This window comes from Nelumbo nucifera, chromosome 2 (genome assembly GCF_055504915.1).
Source record: "Nelumbo nucifera cultivar China Antique chromosome 2, China Antique-T2T, whole genome shotgun sequence".
In the NCBI taxonomy this organism is placed as follows: domain Eukaryota; kingdom Viridiplantae; phylum Streptophyta; class Magnoliopsida; order Proteales; family Nelumbonaceae; genus Nelumbo; species Nelumbo nucifera.
Genome location: NC_142650.1, coordinates 103,881,205 through 103,899,724, shown reverse-complemented (window position 1 = coordinate 103,899,724; position 18,520 = coordinate 103,881,205). Strand labels below are relative to the sequence as shown.

At 41.5% G+C, this 18,520-nt stretch overlaps 1 protein-coding gene across 1 annotated transcript in view; it reads left to right on the top strand.

Moving 5' to 3' along the window:
• The window catches only part of LOC104603556 (uncharacterized), a 34,573-nt gene that overhangs the window by 12,619 nt on the left and 3,434 nt on the right, over positions 1-18,520 (top strand). The window contains exon 4 of the mRNA XM_010267623.3: positions 12,354-12,480. Coding sequence (XP_010265925.1) covers positions 12,354-12,480 — 127 coding nt within the window. The remainder of the gene's footprint in view (positions 1-12,353; positions 12,481-18,520) is intronic.

Sequence of the window (18,520 nt, the reverse complement as noted above, 5' to 3'; positions counted from 1 at the left end):
GCATACTTGTAATCTCCCATTCCTTTTATATTAAGTTAATATAAATAACTAAACTGGCGGCAGTCAGAAGTAGTTGGTTTTTTTTGTCTCTCAATCATATCTTCCTCTTCTTCTCTTTCTCTCTCTCTCCATGAATGATTACATGGTATCAGAGCAAGGTTCTGGGCTATAAAAAATTCGGTTTCTCCCATTTGAACCTGCTTCGTCCTCTTTTCTTCTTTGATTTCTTGGACGTGGAAGACAGAGAAACCCTAGTAGACTACTTGCAGCTCTTCCTTTGGGTTCTTCCTTGGTCGTAATATCAAGGAGACCCAAGTAGAAGAAGGGTGATGTAGAAAAAGACTCCCTTTCTTATCTATTCGATGCTGTGAAGTTAGTTTCTGGTTGGCACCTTCGTACAGGTGCTGAACAGGGTATGTGTTCTTTTTTTTTTTTTTTTTTATGGCCAATGGTGTGAAGGCCTTATTTCTTGGTTTTATACCTTCGTTTGGATACTGGATTGTTAGATTGCATGGGCTGTAGTCGGACTGCTAGTATACTATTCTAACGGCTGGTGTTGGACTGATTATTGGGCTGTTTTATTGACTGAACCATCACTGAGTTGATTTCAGTAGTTTTTTTTTTTTTTTTTCCACATTCCAGAAGTAAATTCCTTGAGGGTTGGTATTCTGATTGTGGCTGTTGTGTAGTTGTGTGGGATTTGGTCTGATTCAACAGTACTCTATGGCAAACTATGATTCAACTTCATCGGGGGTTACACCGACCCACAACACAACTGGTATGGGAAGTGAAAACATGATGTTTCCCATGCCCATTACCCCTTTAAATGGTCTAAATTACCTGGAGTGGGCTAAAAGTGTAAAACTTTATGTAACGACAAGGGGAAAAGCTGGTTACATAAATGGAAGGGTGAAAGAACCCAAGAGTGAGACAACTAAACATGATAGGTGGGACCAAGAAAACAGTATGGTGATGTTTTGGCTCCTTGCAGCCATGGAACTTGATGTGAATAAGAACTTTATGTGGGCAGACACCGCTAGTGAGATTTGGGAACAGGCCAAAACTACCTATTTTGAGCAAAGGTATTATGCCAAGGTTTACCAATTGCAAGCTGAATCCTCAACCTGTAAACAGGGAAATCGTAGTTTGTCTTCCTATTATTCAGCCCTTACTTCCGTGTGGAAAGAATTAGATCATTATCAGGCTATAGAGTGGAAACATGATGACAATGCTAAGGCCTACAGGAAGCTTGTTTCTTAGCAGCGTGTGTTTGCCTTCTTGTTGGGACTGAATCCTGCCTATGAACCCTTGAGAGTTCAGATCTTAGGAAGCGAAGAGTTGCCGTCGGTTCACGAGGTATATGCCCTTGTTCAATCGGAAGAAAGTAGGCGGAGTGTGATGGTTACAACCGAGGGGGAGCAACAAGTTGCTTTGGCTGCAATGAGTAATAACAACATGGGGAAGAAAAGTGACACCAAGAAGGCTGATGATAAAGACAAGTTGTTTTGTACCCACTGTTGGCGCTTACGGCATACACGTGACACATGTTGGGACATTCACGGGAAATCCAAGTGGGCAGTGAAGAACCAAGAACAGGGTAAAGGGCAAGGTCAGAAGAAGATGAACACAACACATAATGCAGCACATGTGGCAACCCAAGATACTCAGGTTGTTGGTACTACCCGGGACCACCTTACTAATTCTGACCCCAAGGAAGATATAATGAATTCCTTTAGAGACCACTTGGAGTCATATGATAGGGCTTTGCGACAGATGGATAGTTCAGTCACTGGTACTCCTACTTCATTTGCATCTACATCAGGTAATGCGGCTTCTGCATTCCATGTCGCTACTACCACTGGTTCCCCTTGGATCATTGACTTAGGGGCCTCTAACCACATGACCGGTAAGCCGAACTTGTTTCAGACTTATAGCCTTTTGTCAGGAAGGGATAAAGTGAGGCTTGCAGATGGATCATTCTCCTCCATTGCAGGCCAATGATCAATATCTCTTCCCCATGGCCTTAACCTGAATTGTGTATTGCATGTCCCTCAACTTCCTATAAATTTGCTTTCAATTAGTAGTATCACAAGCTCTTTAAACTGTAGTGTAACCTTTTTTCCTGGTTCATGTGTTTTTCAGGATCTAACTTCTGGGAGGACGATTGGTAGAGGGAGCCTAGTGGATGGTCTCTACATTCTCGACAACAAAGCTGGTCTCTCGGTGTCATCCTCAGAGTCACATAGTCAATCAAATAAGAGTCAAATTTTTTTGTGGCATAGTCGGTTAGGTCATGTTTCTTTTGAAATAGTAAAGTCTTTGTTTCCGGTTTTATTTAAGTCATGTTCAATGTCAGAGTTCCAGTGTCAAACGTGTCAGTTGAGCAAACAATGTAGAACAACTTTTCACTCAAATAATAAAAGATCAAGTGTTCCTTTTCATGTTGTGTATTCTGATGTATGGGGGGCCTATTACTATAATCTTTGAGGGCGGATATAAGTACTTTATCACATTGATCGATGACTATTCTCGCTATACATGGGTATTCCCTATGCATAGTAGAGACGAAGTTCCAAAGATTGTGAAAGACTTCCAGAGGATGGTATTTACGCAATTCCATGTTGAAATACAGATCTTCCAATCCGACAATGCAAAAGAATATTTCCATGGTGAGCTCAATGAGTTCTTTGCCTCCCACGGATCTATTCATAGGAGCTCATGCGCAAGAACACCACAACAAAATGGTGTTGCCGAAAGAAAAAAAAGACACCTCCTTGAGGTAGCTCGCGGGATGATGTTACACATGAATGTTCCAAAAAGGTTTTGGATGGATGCTATACTTGCGGCTGCTTATGTCATCAATCGCATGCCCTCTAGAGTGCTGAATTACATGGCCCCTCATCAGTTGTTGTTCTCTCAGTCCCCTTCATTTTCCATTCCCATGAAAGTTTTTGGTTGTCATGCCTTTGTCCATGATTTGTCTCCGTCTCGAGGTAAGTTAGACCCTCGGTCCATTCCTTGTATCTTTCTGGGGTATCCCTCCTCTCAAAAAGGGTATCGGTGCTTTGATCCCGTTAGTCATAAGTTTTTTGTGTCTATGGATGTGTCATTCTTTGAGTCTGAACCATTCTTCCCTGCTTCTCCTCAGGGGGAGTGTAGTAGTGTGGAAGAGGAGAAGCAGGTTCAGGTCCGCCAAGTCTCTCTTCCTTCTATTTCGGACCTTGCTCCCTTTCGTGTCTTCCAACGTACACGCCGTAGAGATCAACAATGTGATAGAGATGTGGAGCAGCCAAACATTGAGCAACCGACACTGTTAGACTCCCAAGAGGTAAGTCCAATCCCTGTTGCACCTACTGATACCCCTACTCCTACTATGGATGACCTTGACATTCCTATTGCTCAAAGAAAGGGAGTCAGGTCATGCACTACCAAACACCCCATTACCCAGTATGTCTCCTATGATCACATTTCCCCCTCATACCGAGCCATTCTATCCACAGTTGATTGCATCCCTGTTCCCATAAATGTTGCAGAAGCCTTAAAATGCCCCGAATAAACAGATGCCATGAAGGAGGAGATTAATGCTCTTCATAAAAATCAAACTTGGGAATTGGTGGATCTTCTAAGGGGGAAAGACCCCGTGGGGTGTAAGTGGGTGTTTACAGTTAAACACAAGGCAAACGGGACAGTTGAAAGGTACAAAGCAAGATTAGTAGCCAAAGGGTACACTCAAGTGTACGGGGTTGACTATGATGAGACTTTTGCTCTAGTAGTTAAGATGAACTCAATTAGGGTTCTCCTGTCATTAGCTGCTAACCTTGACTGGGAATTGCATCAACTGGACATAAAGAATACTTTTTTAAATGGTGACCTAGAGGAGGAACCATACATGGTTTAACCCTCTGGATTCTGTGCCAAGGGAAGTGAAAATAAGGTGTGCAAGCTGAGAAAGTCTCTTTATGGTTTAAAACAATCTCCAGAGCTTGGTTCAGTAAGTTTCACATGGCAGTTCAGCAGGTAGGCTTCAAACAATGTTGGTCTGATCATACACTCTTTGTGAAGAGATGTCAGGAATAGGTTGCTATATTGATAGTGTATGTGGATGATATCATCATTACAGAAAATTGGAGTTCAGAAATACAAAAATTGAAACAATTCCTTGCATCTAAATTTGAAGTGAAAGATTTAGGTCCCTTGAAGTATTTCCTTGGAATTGAAATCGCCCGCTCAGAAAGGGGTATCTTCATTTCTCAAAGGAAATACACCCTTGATCTATTACAAGACACAAGCAAATTAGGTGCAAGGCCAGCAGATACTCCCATGGATGTTGATCACAAGTTGGGTGACTGTGATGGTGAACCTCTGAAAGATGTGAAACAATTCCAAAGGTTAGTGGGAAAACTGATTTATTTGTCCATGACCCGTCTAGACATTGCCTATTCAGGTGGTTCTAAGCCAATTCATGCACTCTCCTAAGAAACCACACATGGAGGCAGTAGGGAGAGTTCTTAGATACTTAAAAAAGTATCCCGGAACAGGTCTACTATTCAGTAAACATAATCACCTAAAGGTGGAAGTCTTTACAGATGCTGATTGGGCAGGTGCTGTGGATGATAGAAAGTCCACGAGTGGGTATTGCACATTTGTGGGAGGAAACCTAGTGACTTTGAAAAGCAAGAAACAAAGTGTGGTAGCAAGGTCAAGTGCTGAAGCTGAATATAGAGCGATGGCACATGGGGTGGCTGAAGTCCTTTGGCTAAAAAATCTTCTAGGGGAGCTTGGAGTTGTTGTTCATAATCCTATGTCTCTTTACTGTGACAACAAAGTAGCCATAAACATCACCAGCAACCCTGTCCTACATGAGAGGACCAAGCACATTGAGGTGGACAAACACTTCATAAGGGAAATTTGCATCCCTTATGTCAACTCCAAGGAACAACTCGTTGATGTCCTCACAAAAGGGCTTCCATACTCGCGGCACAATGAGTTATGTGACAAGCTGGGCATGATAGACATATTCAACCCAACTTGAGGGGGAGTGTTGTGAGGATTATTTAATTGTTATTTTATAGTTGCTGTTAGTGGGTTGTCAGCTTAAGATGCTGTCAGCTAGTTAGTTTCTTTCTTTCTTATTAGTTTGTTTCTAGGGAGTGCCACCAGGGGCATATTTGTAATCTTCCATTCCTTTTATATTAAGTTAATATAAATAACTAAACTGGCGGCAACCAGAAGTAGTTTTTTTGTCTCTCAATCATATCTTCCTCTTCTTCTCTTTCTCTCTCTCCATGAATGATTACAATTGCTAACAGACTGGAAAAGATGATGAGAGATTTCCTTTGGGTGCCGGGAGAGAAGAAGAGGGACCATAGGGTAAGCTGAAAAGTGGTGACCAGGAGTAAAAACAATGGTGGGTTAGGGCTTGGGAACATTAGAGAAAGGAATTTGGCCCTTCTGGGGAAATGATTGTGGAGATTCCCACTAGAGAAGGAGAAATTATGGACTAAAATAATGGCGAGCATACATGGGTTGGAGCTAAATGGATGGGATGCTGAACTCCGAGCTAGGACCACAAGCGCTTTGCCTTGGAAAGCCATTCATGATCTATTACTAGTTTTTTCCCCTCTTATCAGGTATGATTTAAATTCAGGTAACTCCATAAAATTCTGGGAACAAACTTGGGTGGGGAATGCCCCTCTAAAGGACCTGTTTCCTTCTTTGTATGCCCTATCTGTTTTTAAAAATGAGACAGTTTCCTCTTTCATCACCCCTTTCTCTTCCAATTTTGGGTTTGGTTGGAATTTGGGTCTGAGAAGGGCTGTGAGAGACTCAGACCTTGACAGTGTTTCGAGTCTCCTCCAACTTCTTGATAATGTGTTCTTAGACCCAGCTAAGGAAGACTCTAGAATTTGAACCCCCACCCCTATTGGTTCCTTCTCCCGTGCCTCCTTCTTTAAAGTGTTAAGCCAGTCCACCAACCCTGTAATCCCCTCCCTTCCTTGTTAATGAGGTTTGGTGCAGGCCAATTCCTCCTAGGTTTGGTAGTTTTTGCTGGGAAGCATTTCTGGAAAGAACCAACACTGGTGATCTGCTCCAAAAGAAGAAACCCAATACTTGTTTGTCCCCTCATTGGTGTGTTCTTTGTAAAGCTGATGGGGAGACTGGTTTCCATCTACTGGTGTCTTGCCAATTTGCAAAATCTATTTGGGAGTGGGCTTTCTTTCTATTTGGGTGTACTTGGAATCCTCCATCAAATATGCAAAGTCTTTTTGCTCCTTTCTTCAAGTGGCGTATGAAAAGGGGAAGGACTATGTGGAGAGGACTGAGGGCAGCAATTTGCTGGTCTTTATGGGAAGAAAGAAACTCCAGGGTTTTCTCTGAAGAAGAGAGAAGTGCTGAAGATCTGAGGGCTCTGATCCATATAAGGGCTGTATAGTGGATGAAATCCCTAGAGCTATTCACAGACTATACAGTGGATGACATGCTGAGGAAGTGGGGTGAGATTGCTAGCTGTACCTAGACTAAAGCAGTAATGAGTGTGTTTTGGACTCCCCCACCTGTGGGCTTCATAAAACTAAACTTTGATGGAAGTAGCAAAGGGAACCTTGGACAATCAGGGATTGGGGTGTTTTTAGGGATGAAAATGGGGTTGTTTCTGCCATGTTCTTAGGCCCAATTGGAGTGGGTGACTCTCTCAGACCTGAGATCCATGCAGTTTTGGAAGGAGTCCAGAAAGCTAGGGAGATGAATCTCAAAAAACTCATAATTGAAGGGGACTCGGAGGTGGTGGTAGGGTGGCTGAATAAAGACGATAGTGGTTTATGGAGATATAGCAATATGAGAAGGAAATTCAGATGGCTGGTTCGAGAAATGGAAGTTAAAATCAGTTGGGTAAAAATATCAGCTAATTCTTTTGCTGATGGGTTAGCTAAACAAGGGGTGGACAGGGAGTCAATGTCCTGGGCATAGTTGTAATTTAAATCTCTTTTTCCCCTTTTTCCTTTTTTCCTTTTCTCTTTCTCTCTTTTTCATTTCTTGGGCATCAAGCTGAAGGTGGAAGATAAGAAAGTTTGTCTTCCTCTTTGTAATTCCCATTGTGATATTAATGAACCGTGTTATTGATAAAAAAATAGTTTGATGGTAACAATGATTGCAGTAGTTCATCCTGATCTCATGTAACTTGAGTTGGAGGATGGAGGTGAAAGGGGGCTTTTGTTGTGCATAGGCAAATTAGTTACCTCAGCATTATGACAAGGAGATGGAAGGGATAAGAAGAGTGAGAAGGGGATTTCTCCAGTTCAGTTGCAGAGGTTGAGAAAGAAGATTCTACCAATACCTATGTCTCGGTAAATCGATGAAAATCAACACAAATGTTTTTGAAAAATTGAACAGAAATGAGCATCTGCAACTCTACAAGGGCATATGTGAATTTCTTCCGCTCCTTACAGAGATGAAATGCTTCGTCCTCTTCAACTCTGAAAGCCCACTTCAAGAAACGAACTCCATTGTCATCCAGTTGGAAACAATCACCTTCATGCGTTTCCATTCTCAACCTAGTTTTTTTTTCTTTATAGAAAGATAATGCAACCCATTGTCCTATTCTGTGAAGGCCCAGTTAAAGTGATGTCACTAGAATAATAGGTGGAGATTGACAAAATCTTCCCCTCAAATAAAAACGTGAGTTTGGTGAGTAAAATGAAGTGGATATTTTAAATGTATTTTCCTTTTACATTGGAAATGGAGGTATGCAGAGTGATGAGAAATGAAATGACCGAAGAGAAGCTGTAAAGAGAAAAAGGCCAAATGGGGGAAGAGTTCAAGAAAAAGCTAACAGTCGATTGAACTGGCCTCGTAAATTGTAATGTGTGACAGGTATTAAATTCCACTCTATGGCCCTCAAAAGTCAAATTTTACAATTTGTATGAGAAAACAAATATTAGCATATATTCGGTCGGTCGGGTTATTTTCGGTTTATAAATTTATAAACCGAAACTTGCCCAACTGGTCAGGTTGTACATTTATCAATCCAAAACCAACCGACAGCATCAATAAACCGAACATATTGGGTTGAGTTGGATTGGTTTGGTTGGTTTGATTGGTTTGGCATTCTTTGTGAACAGCCCTAACTACAGGTGTACATTGAGAACATCTCCCCAGCTGTTGTACAGCTGTAGTGTCCTGTGGATAGGAGATCCAAGCTCTTGGAAAAGAAAGGGAAAGCTGGTGGGGGAAATTATTAGCAGCCAAATATGATACAGACAGTGGTGATTGGGTAACCATATCTAACTTTCCTCTTTGGGGTGCTCTTTATGGAAGAAAAGTATGGAAAATTTTCCATTTCTAAATAGAGGCTTGTCTCCAAAGTTGGGAAATGGTCAAAGACTGAGTTTCTGGAAGGATAATTGGTGTAATAGCAGGCCATTAGCAGAGTTATTCCCCCAGTTATACCATCTTGTAGAGAATCAGGATGCAGTGGTGGCTGATTGCTGTGAAGTGAGGGACAATAGCATTTCCTGGAGTCCTTTTAGAAGACATTTTCAAGACTGGGAATTTGATCAAGTGGTTGAGCTGTTTGAGTTGCTGTCCAATCAATCGTTGAATCTGTTGGAAGAAGACACTTGGATCTGGAGTTGGACTGCAGATGGGCTTTTTTAAGTTAATTCCTTTGCCAGAAAATTAACAGTTGGAGATAGAGCTGATCAATGATTTAAAAGGCGCACCTAGGCACACAGGCGAGGCGCATTTTAGGGTATGTGCCTCGCCTAGGTCCTAGGCGCAACACTTTCAAAAGGCGCACTCCTGGTGTGCCTAGGCGTGCGCCTGATGTGCCTTGCACCTTAGCCCAAGCATGCACCTTTTTAAATTTTCATGCCTTTTTGCTTTTTTGAACCTACCGGCTGGGCCGAGGGCTCTGCCCCTGGACCCCCGACCATGCCTCTCGAGGCAAGCCCAAACAAGTCCATGTTGTTCATTCATTCATCCTAATAAAATATCTTCTTAAAAGGCAATTAAAATTATAAAATCATTATCTTTGTGCGAGAATCAAGAATTTAAGACCCTAACATGGACTTGTTTGTTCTTGCCTCGAGGGGCTTGGTACAAAGGCGGCTCTTAGAATCAAGGATGCAATATATTTTACATCACATTAGCAACTTGAAGTAATGCAATTAAGACAAATAAAAAAAAAGAGATTGTGGGTTTTACATACTTGAAAATGTTTTATATGTTTGATTTTTTTTTAATTTTCATTTGAATACGCTTTACATGTGATGTTTATGCATTTTAATTTTAGATAATAGGTTTATTAAAATGTTTATTTTAAAATTTAACTTTATATTTTTATTAAAATTATGTTTAGTATTTTTTTTTCATTTTTAGCATTTTATGAATTTTCTGACTTTTTTTTTGTTTTTTTCACCTTGCTCCAAAAAGGCGTGCACCTCGCCTTGCGCCTTGTGCCTCGGGTGCAAATTGCCCCTTGTGCTTTTTTGCACCTTGCACTTTTAAAACACTGGAGCTGATGTTCCTGCTGCTAAATCTGGAACCTGATACCCTCCCCTCTCTAAAGTAAATGTCTTGTTTTGGGCTGTAGTATTGTACAGATGTCTAACTAGAAAGAACCTGGTTAGAAGAGCGATTCAGATTCAAGACCTGCTGTGTGTGCTGTGTCGCCAAGTAGAGGAGGATAACAACCATTTGTTTATACATTGTCCTGTTTCTGCAGCAGTATGGGGGCACTTCTTCTCCTCCTTGGGCTTATATTGGGTCATGCCAAATGCTGTGTTGGACCTGCTATGGTGCTGGGAGACCCAAGGCCTGTCCAAGCTGGCAAAAAGCGTGTGGATGTCTGTTCCTGCAGCAGTGATTAGTACCACCTGGGCGGAATGAAATAGATGAATTTTCTAAAATAGGTCAAAGGATGTAGGTTGTCTAATTTCTTGCACTTTTGGCAAGTTAGTTTCTTGGACTACAGCTGTGAAAGGTCTCCAGACCAGGGTGCTTGGAGCCCAGCTGAGGTCTAGAAGTCTGTTAGAGTTGTAATTTAGTTTGGGGTCTTGGATCCTGTCTGTAGCTCCTACAGTGGGCCCCCTCTGTAATCTCTTGTTCTGTTTCTAATAAAATTACCTTACCTTTTTTTCAACAAAAAAAACATTAGAGTTGCTAGTTTTTTAATGCTTTCACAATACTGGCTGCACTTTGAAGCTCCACTTCAGATTCCAACTTATCAGCATTACTTGTAACCTATCCCTTTCATCCAACCTCTTTTAAGAACTTCATCTGGCTGCCACCTTCCATGAAAAAGAAACTTGTCTTTAATGCCAATCCATAGTTCCATACCTTTATTGGTTCAAGCCTGTTCTGGTGTCATAACTTGATGGTTTCATCTTATCCAAAACCTTGCATCCCCTTAACAAAAGGAAAAAAAAAGAAAAGAAAACAAAAGAAAACATTGCCATCCTCTTCAGATTCTTGTTCATCACAATCATCATCATCATATTGGGGTCTGCTACATGAATTCTGTTTTGCCATTCCTTTCTGTTCACTGCCATATCCATCGCTAAATTATGGGCATTTAAATCATTTCTTATTACTTCCACTGAAGTCTTTTTCGGTCTGCCCCCAGCTCTTCTATCCCCTTCAACTTGTAACAGGTCAAGGTTTAAACTTGCTTACATTGACTACAATTTCTCCATCTCCATCCTCCTTGCTAGCTAGGTGAAGCAGTAGATTACAAACTGAAACCTCCTCTATTGATCTCAGAGATTTGATGACTCAGAGCTTCCTAAAAACCCCTCTAGTCCCTGCGGCAAACAACTGTTTAAGGTCATCCGTCGAAAGGGGAGGGCTACACACCTTTAAGCTCCTCTGTTCTCTGACTATACCTTTTCAGAGTCTTCATCTCCAAGTCAGATTTATTGTCCTATTCTTAAATCATGTTGGAAGGCACCGCAATTACAACCAGCAGATTTGTGCTCTTCTCTTATCTATCTGATTCTCTACCCCCATAATTGTTGTCAAGGCTGCAAGAAGACACACTTTCAATGCCTCCAGTTCCATCCTTGTCTTCAGGCTTCCCTGCACTCCCATTTCAAGTGTTCTTTCACTGGTAATTCCCTCTAGCCTGAATTGGACCCCACTGGTTTGAGTAAATAATAGGAAATGTTTTAAAGATTAGATTTTTCTTTTTAAGGAATCATGCAAGTTGGGTGTCCACGATTTCCAGCCTTGGAAGTTTACAATTAATAATCACGTGTTTCAATAATTTCTATAAAATAGAAAAAAGATACAAATTTCATTCTCCTTAATTATTGATACAGAAATATCTGCTGCAAATTTATCAGGGTGAGTATTACTTAAATGCAGCTTGGCCTTGCAATTTCTTCCAAGCACATATTATATGGTGTACAATGCATGTTTCAGCATCTTCCTAATGTAGTTGCATGGTTTTCAGTTGCATACAGTGCATTACTGTTGTAGATTCTTGCATGATGTCATGCATGTGTTTGAATGTATCTGTGCCTTTTTACAGATGCAGATGAATCAGTCAACTTTTACACTAGGACTATTTATGGGAAAGTTGAATGAACTCTTCATTTCCTTTTTGTTTTTTTTTTTCTTTTTCATTTTTGCTTTTTTTTACGTTTGCATTGTCTTGCATCTTGACTTTGGCCTCCATTCTTTTGTGTTTGCATTGAATCACATGCAGGTCTGACGTATAACCACTGTCCAAATGAAACCCCAGAATATTTTTAATGCCAAACTATTCATTGAGAGGCCTTCTTTTTTCCCTAATCGCCTCAAGATTTTCTTTCTTCTGTGATCTCTTAATTTGAGGTGACTTAGAGAAAGTGAAAGATGGTTTGTCTATGCAAAATGGAGGCAATATATGCACCCATTGGAAGTGGCTTGGTGCAAGTTAGAAGTTTCAAAATGGAAAAGTGGTGGCTAAAGATATCTGTTTTTGGGTAAGTCGAAAAGGTTTGACACCTGATTTTTTGACAGAAGACATGGCCTTTGTGAACTATGTTGTAGGAATACAATTCTTGGAGTTGATAGGCAGATGGTGATGATTATGAAATTGAAATCATGATACTATTTTTAGGTTTCAACTTTTAATTAAGTCATGCATATAGAACAACAAATTTACATGCCTTGGTTTCTGAAACATGCAACTTTTTTTTTTTATTCTGTTAGGTGAATATTGGAACCCCTTAAATTAAATTCTCTTTCCTAGTTTATTTCATTCTCATGATTTCATTTCTCCTAGTAATGCTGCTAATTATTGCATTGTGCTTGCTTATTGGGTAGTAACATCTGACCATATTTTGCTGCTATCCTTTTTCTTGATTCTTCAGAGCTGGCAGTCTGACGATGAAAACATCTCGTCTTCAAGTAAAGAAGGCTCATGGTTCAGACGGCGTTACTGGACTAAGGGAAGAAAAACAAGCAGCTTCCATCAGGGATCTCAATATAGGGGTAGAAGTAAGGATGCATCTACTTTTTTTTATAAGTAATAGAACTTTATTGATTAAAATCACAAGTAAAAGGTTACATAGAGAAAGCTCCCCAAAATGAGGTGCGAGATGCTGCCTCTAAATTGCATCACACAGCTTACAATTGAGCTCAGAAGAAATGGTTCCTATGTACCCGTTGTTTGGCTAGAAAATATGCCATCCCATTTTCTGATCTTCATTCCTATTGAACTCTGACTGTTATATTAGTGGTTAAGCATTTGAACCTTTCGATAGCCCCCCTAAGGACCAAGCTATAGTTTCTGACTCTTTCAGCCATCCAATAACCAGTTTAGAGTCGCCCTTTATTAACAAGTGTCCCATACCCAGATCTTTTGCAATCTCTGCCCCTTTAAGTACAGCTTGAACTTCTGCATTAACTGAGTCTCTCAAGTATCACCTATAGGACCAGAAAATAGGGCTACAACTTGGCCTTCAGCATTTCTGAAGACTCCCCCGCTTCCAGACGGCCCTGGGTTACTAATACTACTGCTATCAAAATTTAATTTAATAACACCTTCTTCAGGAGGCCTCCACTCCACCAAAGGTTTTTTTCTTGTAGCAGAACTGTTGGCAACTTGCTCCCAATTTCTCCAGATGTCATCAAAGGAGAAAGGGGAAAAGAAGTCCAAAGACTTTACCCAATTTATAGCCCTATTTAGAGTGCTTTCCCAAATACTAGTCTCATCCCTTTCCTTGTCGTTGAAGATTCTAGCATTCCTTTCCTCCCAAACTGTCCACACTAGAGCAGCTCTAGCGCACCTCCACAAGACTCTACCCTCTTTGGCCACATGAAGGTTGAAGGGTCAAAAAGACTATTGATCTGCACTGGCTCAGTCCACCTGTGTCCCAAATGACCAAAGAGCTTCTCCCAAGGACTAGCAACAACAGGGCAAGATATTAGTAAATGGTGTCTCTTTCAACCATTTAAATGCATCTACTTTCAATCATTTAAAGATTGTCTGCTGATCTAGTGGAAATCTATGGTGTCTCTCTTGTAGACCTTAAAGACTGTATGCCATAGTATTGCTGTTTTAACCAAGATGCAGGGTAGTGGAGCTGGCGGTCGGTTTCCATGTAGGTTATCTCCTATAATGAAAATCAGCAAAATGAACACTGGTAGTTTGGGGGTTGGATCTATACCCGGTCCACCCCTACCAATAGCTTGGTATTCAGGATTTACGTTGGGTAATGGTCCTTTGACCTGTTTGCAAGGTTTAAAATGTTGGTATCAGTGGAAATATTGGTAATCCAAATATAGGAAGCATGTTGGAAATGTCAGAAATGTCACATGGAAGCATTGTAAAAATTATAGACATGGTGTTGTGAAATATGCAGAAATATACAATGATATTTTATGAAATGAAAAAGCACAGCTACACCTTTGGTAATCCAAACCATCAAACAATGCCAAGAATTTAAGGTCAACAGATAAAATGATACCTTACAAAGTTGTCTTACGGACTTTGAGTTAAAACTACACAATAGAGTAAGTTCAAGCAAATGATTTTAATAGATCAATCAAATAATATTTTACACAAACAAAATCTAAGAGCTAATGTCATGCCCAATGAGAATTTCAAGGTGGCTTAAGGTGGTCATCATGTTCATTAGGTGGGCAATAATATTGTTACTCCATGTTAGCGTAGGGGTATTTCTGTCTTTATATCTAGATTAATGTTGCTGATCTGTAATGGTGTGTTGGAACAAGTGCTCTTAACTTAAGTAAGGGCACATAGGTTTTTTCAGTTATGTTTTAATAATAATATAAATACTTCCTGGCCGACTGGGAGAAGTCAAGTTGACTCTTTTAGTTCGAACCAGAATTCTCTCTTCTCTCTTTCTCTTTCTCTCTTTCACCTTTCTTCTTCTACATAACTGATCTCAAACAGGCAGAACTCTAAGGCAAACCTGAATTCTAACATGGTATCAGAGCACTTTGAATCTGCCTAGTGCTTGCCTAGGTTTCTGTTCTCTGCGCACCCTATCTAGTGTTTTTCCTTTTTTTTCTGTGTTTGATTGGAGATAAGGGAAAGGGCTGAAAAGGAGTGATCGCCCTCTTCCCTTGGAGGTTTCTATGCCTCCAGTCAGGTTGTATGTGGTCGGTTGTTGTGATTTCTGAGATCGCCCTCTCCTAGTAGAGGAAGAATAGAGGGCCGAATTGTGTGTGCAGTGGCTGTCGTGTGTGGCTGTGGTGTGTGCAGTGGCTGTCGTGCGTGGACTGATTTCCTGCTTGTATGGGTGTTACTTCAGTGATAAGGTAAGAGATTTCAGTGCATGATATCTATTATGGATTAAATAGGAAGTGTGTTTCAGACCATATGCTAGGGTTTCGGCTAGGGTTTATGCTGGTTTCTTTGTGCATTCTGAAGGAAGAGATATGATCATATAGGGGTGAGATTTCAGGTAGTTGTAGGAGTAGGGTTTGTGGTGTGAACACACTTTTCAGCAACAACAAGTGCTGAAATCAGTGTGACAGGTGTGATCTAGGGTTTGTGGTGTAAAGAGCACACATTCCAACAACAATAAGTGCTGCAATCAGTGTGACAGGTGTGACCTGGTGGTGTGTAGTGTGCAGATCTCAGTGATAATAGAATTCAGCAAGTGTGCAGAATCGGTGATAACATAATGGGAGATAATAATGATTATAAACCTAGTGTGATGGTGCCTACAGACTACTTGAATGTTCAGATGACCTCCATTAAATTAAATGGAGAGAATTATGTGCCTTGGGCTAAATCCGTTGAAGTCTTTCTGAAGGCAAAGAAGAAGGTAAAACACATCAGAGAGGAGAAACCCTCCTCTGACTCTCACGAGTACGAAGAATAGGAGCAAGAGGATGCTCAGATCATCACATGGTTGTGGAACAGTATGGAACCCAGGATTAGTGTGAATTTCATGTTTCTTGATACTGCCAAAGATGTGTGGGACCATGCGAAGAAATTGTATTCGGGGCAGGGCAATACAACCATAGTTTATCAGCTTTATCAAGAGTACTTTAACCTGCAACAGGGCAATCAGAGTCTTGAGGAGTACTATGCCAACATGAGGAACATACGTAATGAGTTGAATGTCTATCATCCTCTCACTTCTGATGTCAAGATTCAGCAACAACAAAGAGAGCAACTTGATGTGACTAGATTTTTGGTGGGACTAAAGTTTGAATATGAACCAGTACGGGCTCAGATATTAGGAGGATCAGCTCTTCCGTCCCTAGAAGAGATATTTGCTCGACTCTGGAGGATTTCTATCGGATCTACTGAGAACTCTAATATCTCAGGTAGATCTGCCTTTGCTAAATCGAGAGGCCGTGGTGTGAGAGGTGGAGCTAGGGGAGCTCAGTCTGGCCGTGGTGGTGGTAGTGGTTCTGCGTATGGCCGAAGTGGCAATGGTGGGTCTACTCATAATCGTGGTGGTTGTCGTACTGGGGGCAGAGATTCAGGGGGAGCCTGTGGTAGAGGACGTAGCTTAGGCCCGAGGAAGTGCACTCATTGTGGTATGGATGGACATACCATCAACTATTGTTATGATCTACATGGTCCTCCCTCAACTTGGGCCAATCTTGCCGCGACTGGTGACTCAAGTTCCAGCTTTAGACAGGAGAATCATTCATCTGATCAGATGCCTCCTACATCCACAGATGGTCCCATGAAGGAGATGGTGAGTGTTCCCCGTGATGAATATGAGAGGTTTATCCAATCACAGCAGAACACGGCGACTTTTGCTCACTCGGGTATGGCTTGTCTGGCATCTACACCCAATCCCTGGATCATTGACTCTGGAGCCTCCGATCACATGATTGGAACTCCAGATGTGTTTTCCTCCTTATCTCATTGCCCAACATCACAATCTGTCACCCTTGCTAATGGTTCCACATCCTCAATTTGTGGTGTTAGTAATGTTGACCTAGATCCTCTATCCCTCTCATCAGTTTTGTATGTTCCTAAATTGCCTTTTAACCTTATGTCTGTTAGTAAGCTGACCAAATCACTTAACTGCTCCATTACCTTTTATCCTTCTGTGTGTTTTTCAGGATCTCAAGACGGGGATGAAGATTGGTGGAGGGCATGAAGTAGGTGAACTGTATTATCTTGACGGTGGTGGTGGTAGAACTTCAACAGCTCTCCAGTCATCTCTTTCTCCTCTCCAGTGGCACTGCCGATTTGGTTATCCGTTGCTAAAAGTTTTGAAGTCCTTGGTTTCGTCCTTGAGTCAGCTTTCTGTTTTGGATTGTGAGTCGTGTCAGTTTGGGAAACACCATCGTGTTCCCTTTAGTTCTAGGGTTGATAACCGTGTGTCGAGTCCTTTTTCTTTAGTTCATTCAGATGTTTGGGGTCCTTATAAAGTGAAGTCATATAATGGATACAGATATTTTGTCATTTTTGTGGATGATTTTTCAAGGATGACGTGGCTCTATTTAATGAAAGAAAGAAGTGAATTGTTTACCATTTTTCAGAAATTTTATGCTGAGATTCGTAACCAATTTGGTACCCACATCAAAGTTTTTCGTTCTGATATTGACCGCGAATATTTATCCTCATCATTTCAGGAATACCTGGACCAACACGGCATTATACATCAGACCTCGTGTACCTACACCCCACAACAAAACGGGGTGGCTGAGAGAAAGAATCGCCATCTCCTTGAAACAGCAAGATCCCTCATGCATCACATGCATGTTCCCAAACCTTTTTGGAGTGATGCAGTGCTTACCTCTTGCTTTCTGATTAATCGGATGCCCACGTTCATCCTTGATGGTCATTCTCCGTTTCAGGTCTTGTTTCCCACTTTGTCTCCGTTCCCTCTTACGCCGAGAGTTTTTGGGTGTGTCTGCTTCGTCCATAATCTGGGTCCCGGGAATGACAGGTTCGATGCCCGTTCTCTCAAGTGCATTTTCCTTGGCTATTCTCGGACCCAGAAAGGGTATAGGTGTTACCATCCTGGTTCTCGACGGTTCTTTGTGTGTGCTGATGTCAATTTCTTTGAGTCTACTCCGTTCTTTTTGGGGTTCGGTGATGCTTCTTCCTCCTCATCACCTCTTCCATTTCCCGTTATCGATCCTCCTTTCTTTGTTCCAGTCGTGACCAAATCCTTGCCTCCGGTGCCACCACCTGTTGAACGCCCACCTATCCGTCATGTGTATACACATCTCCCACGCGCACCAGCTACTCCTCTGGCTACATCTCCGTTGACGGATCCGGCACCAGACCCACACTTAGCATCTGAGCTTGATCTACCCATTGCTTTGCGGAAAGGTAAACGTACTTGCACCCTTCATCCCATTTCTAATTATGTTTCTCTTACTCACCTTTCCGCTTCCCATCGCCAATTTGTTACCCTGTTATCATCAGTTATTGTTCCTAAAGATGTCCAGGAAGCCCTTGCCTCTCCAGGGTGGTGCCGTGCCATGGAAGAACTCTCAGCCCTTCATCATAATCATACTTGGGACCTCACTGCTCTTCCTCCTGGGAAGCAAGCTGTTGGTTGTAAATGGGTTTATACGGTTAAGTATCTGCTTGATGGGAGTGTTGAACGCCTGAAAGCGCGATTAGTTGCAAAAGGGTACTCCCAAACCTATGGTATTGACTACACAGAGACCTTCTCACCGGTTGCTAAGATAGGGTCAGTTCGTGTTGTGATCTCTCTTGTAGCCATGTATGAGTGGCCACTATATCAGCTTGATATCAAGAATGCCTTTTTGCATGGTGACTTACTCGAAGAGGTCTACATGGAGCAACCTCCAGGGTTTGTTGCTTAGGGGGAGGATGGTAAGGTGTGCAGACTAAGGAAGGCTATATATGGGCTTAAACAGTCTCCTCGAGCATGGTTTGGTAGGTTCAGTGAGGTGGTAAAGAAGTTTGGTATGAAACAGTGCAAAGTTGACCATTTTGTATTTAGTCATGACTCTCCGGGAGGAAAAATACTGTTGGTGGTGTATGTAGATGATATTGTTATTATTGGGAATGATAACATTGATATTGACAGGCTGAAGACTTATCTGCAGGATCACT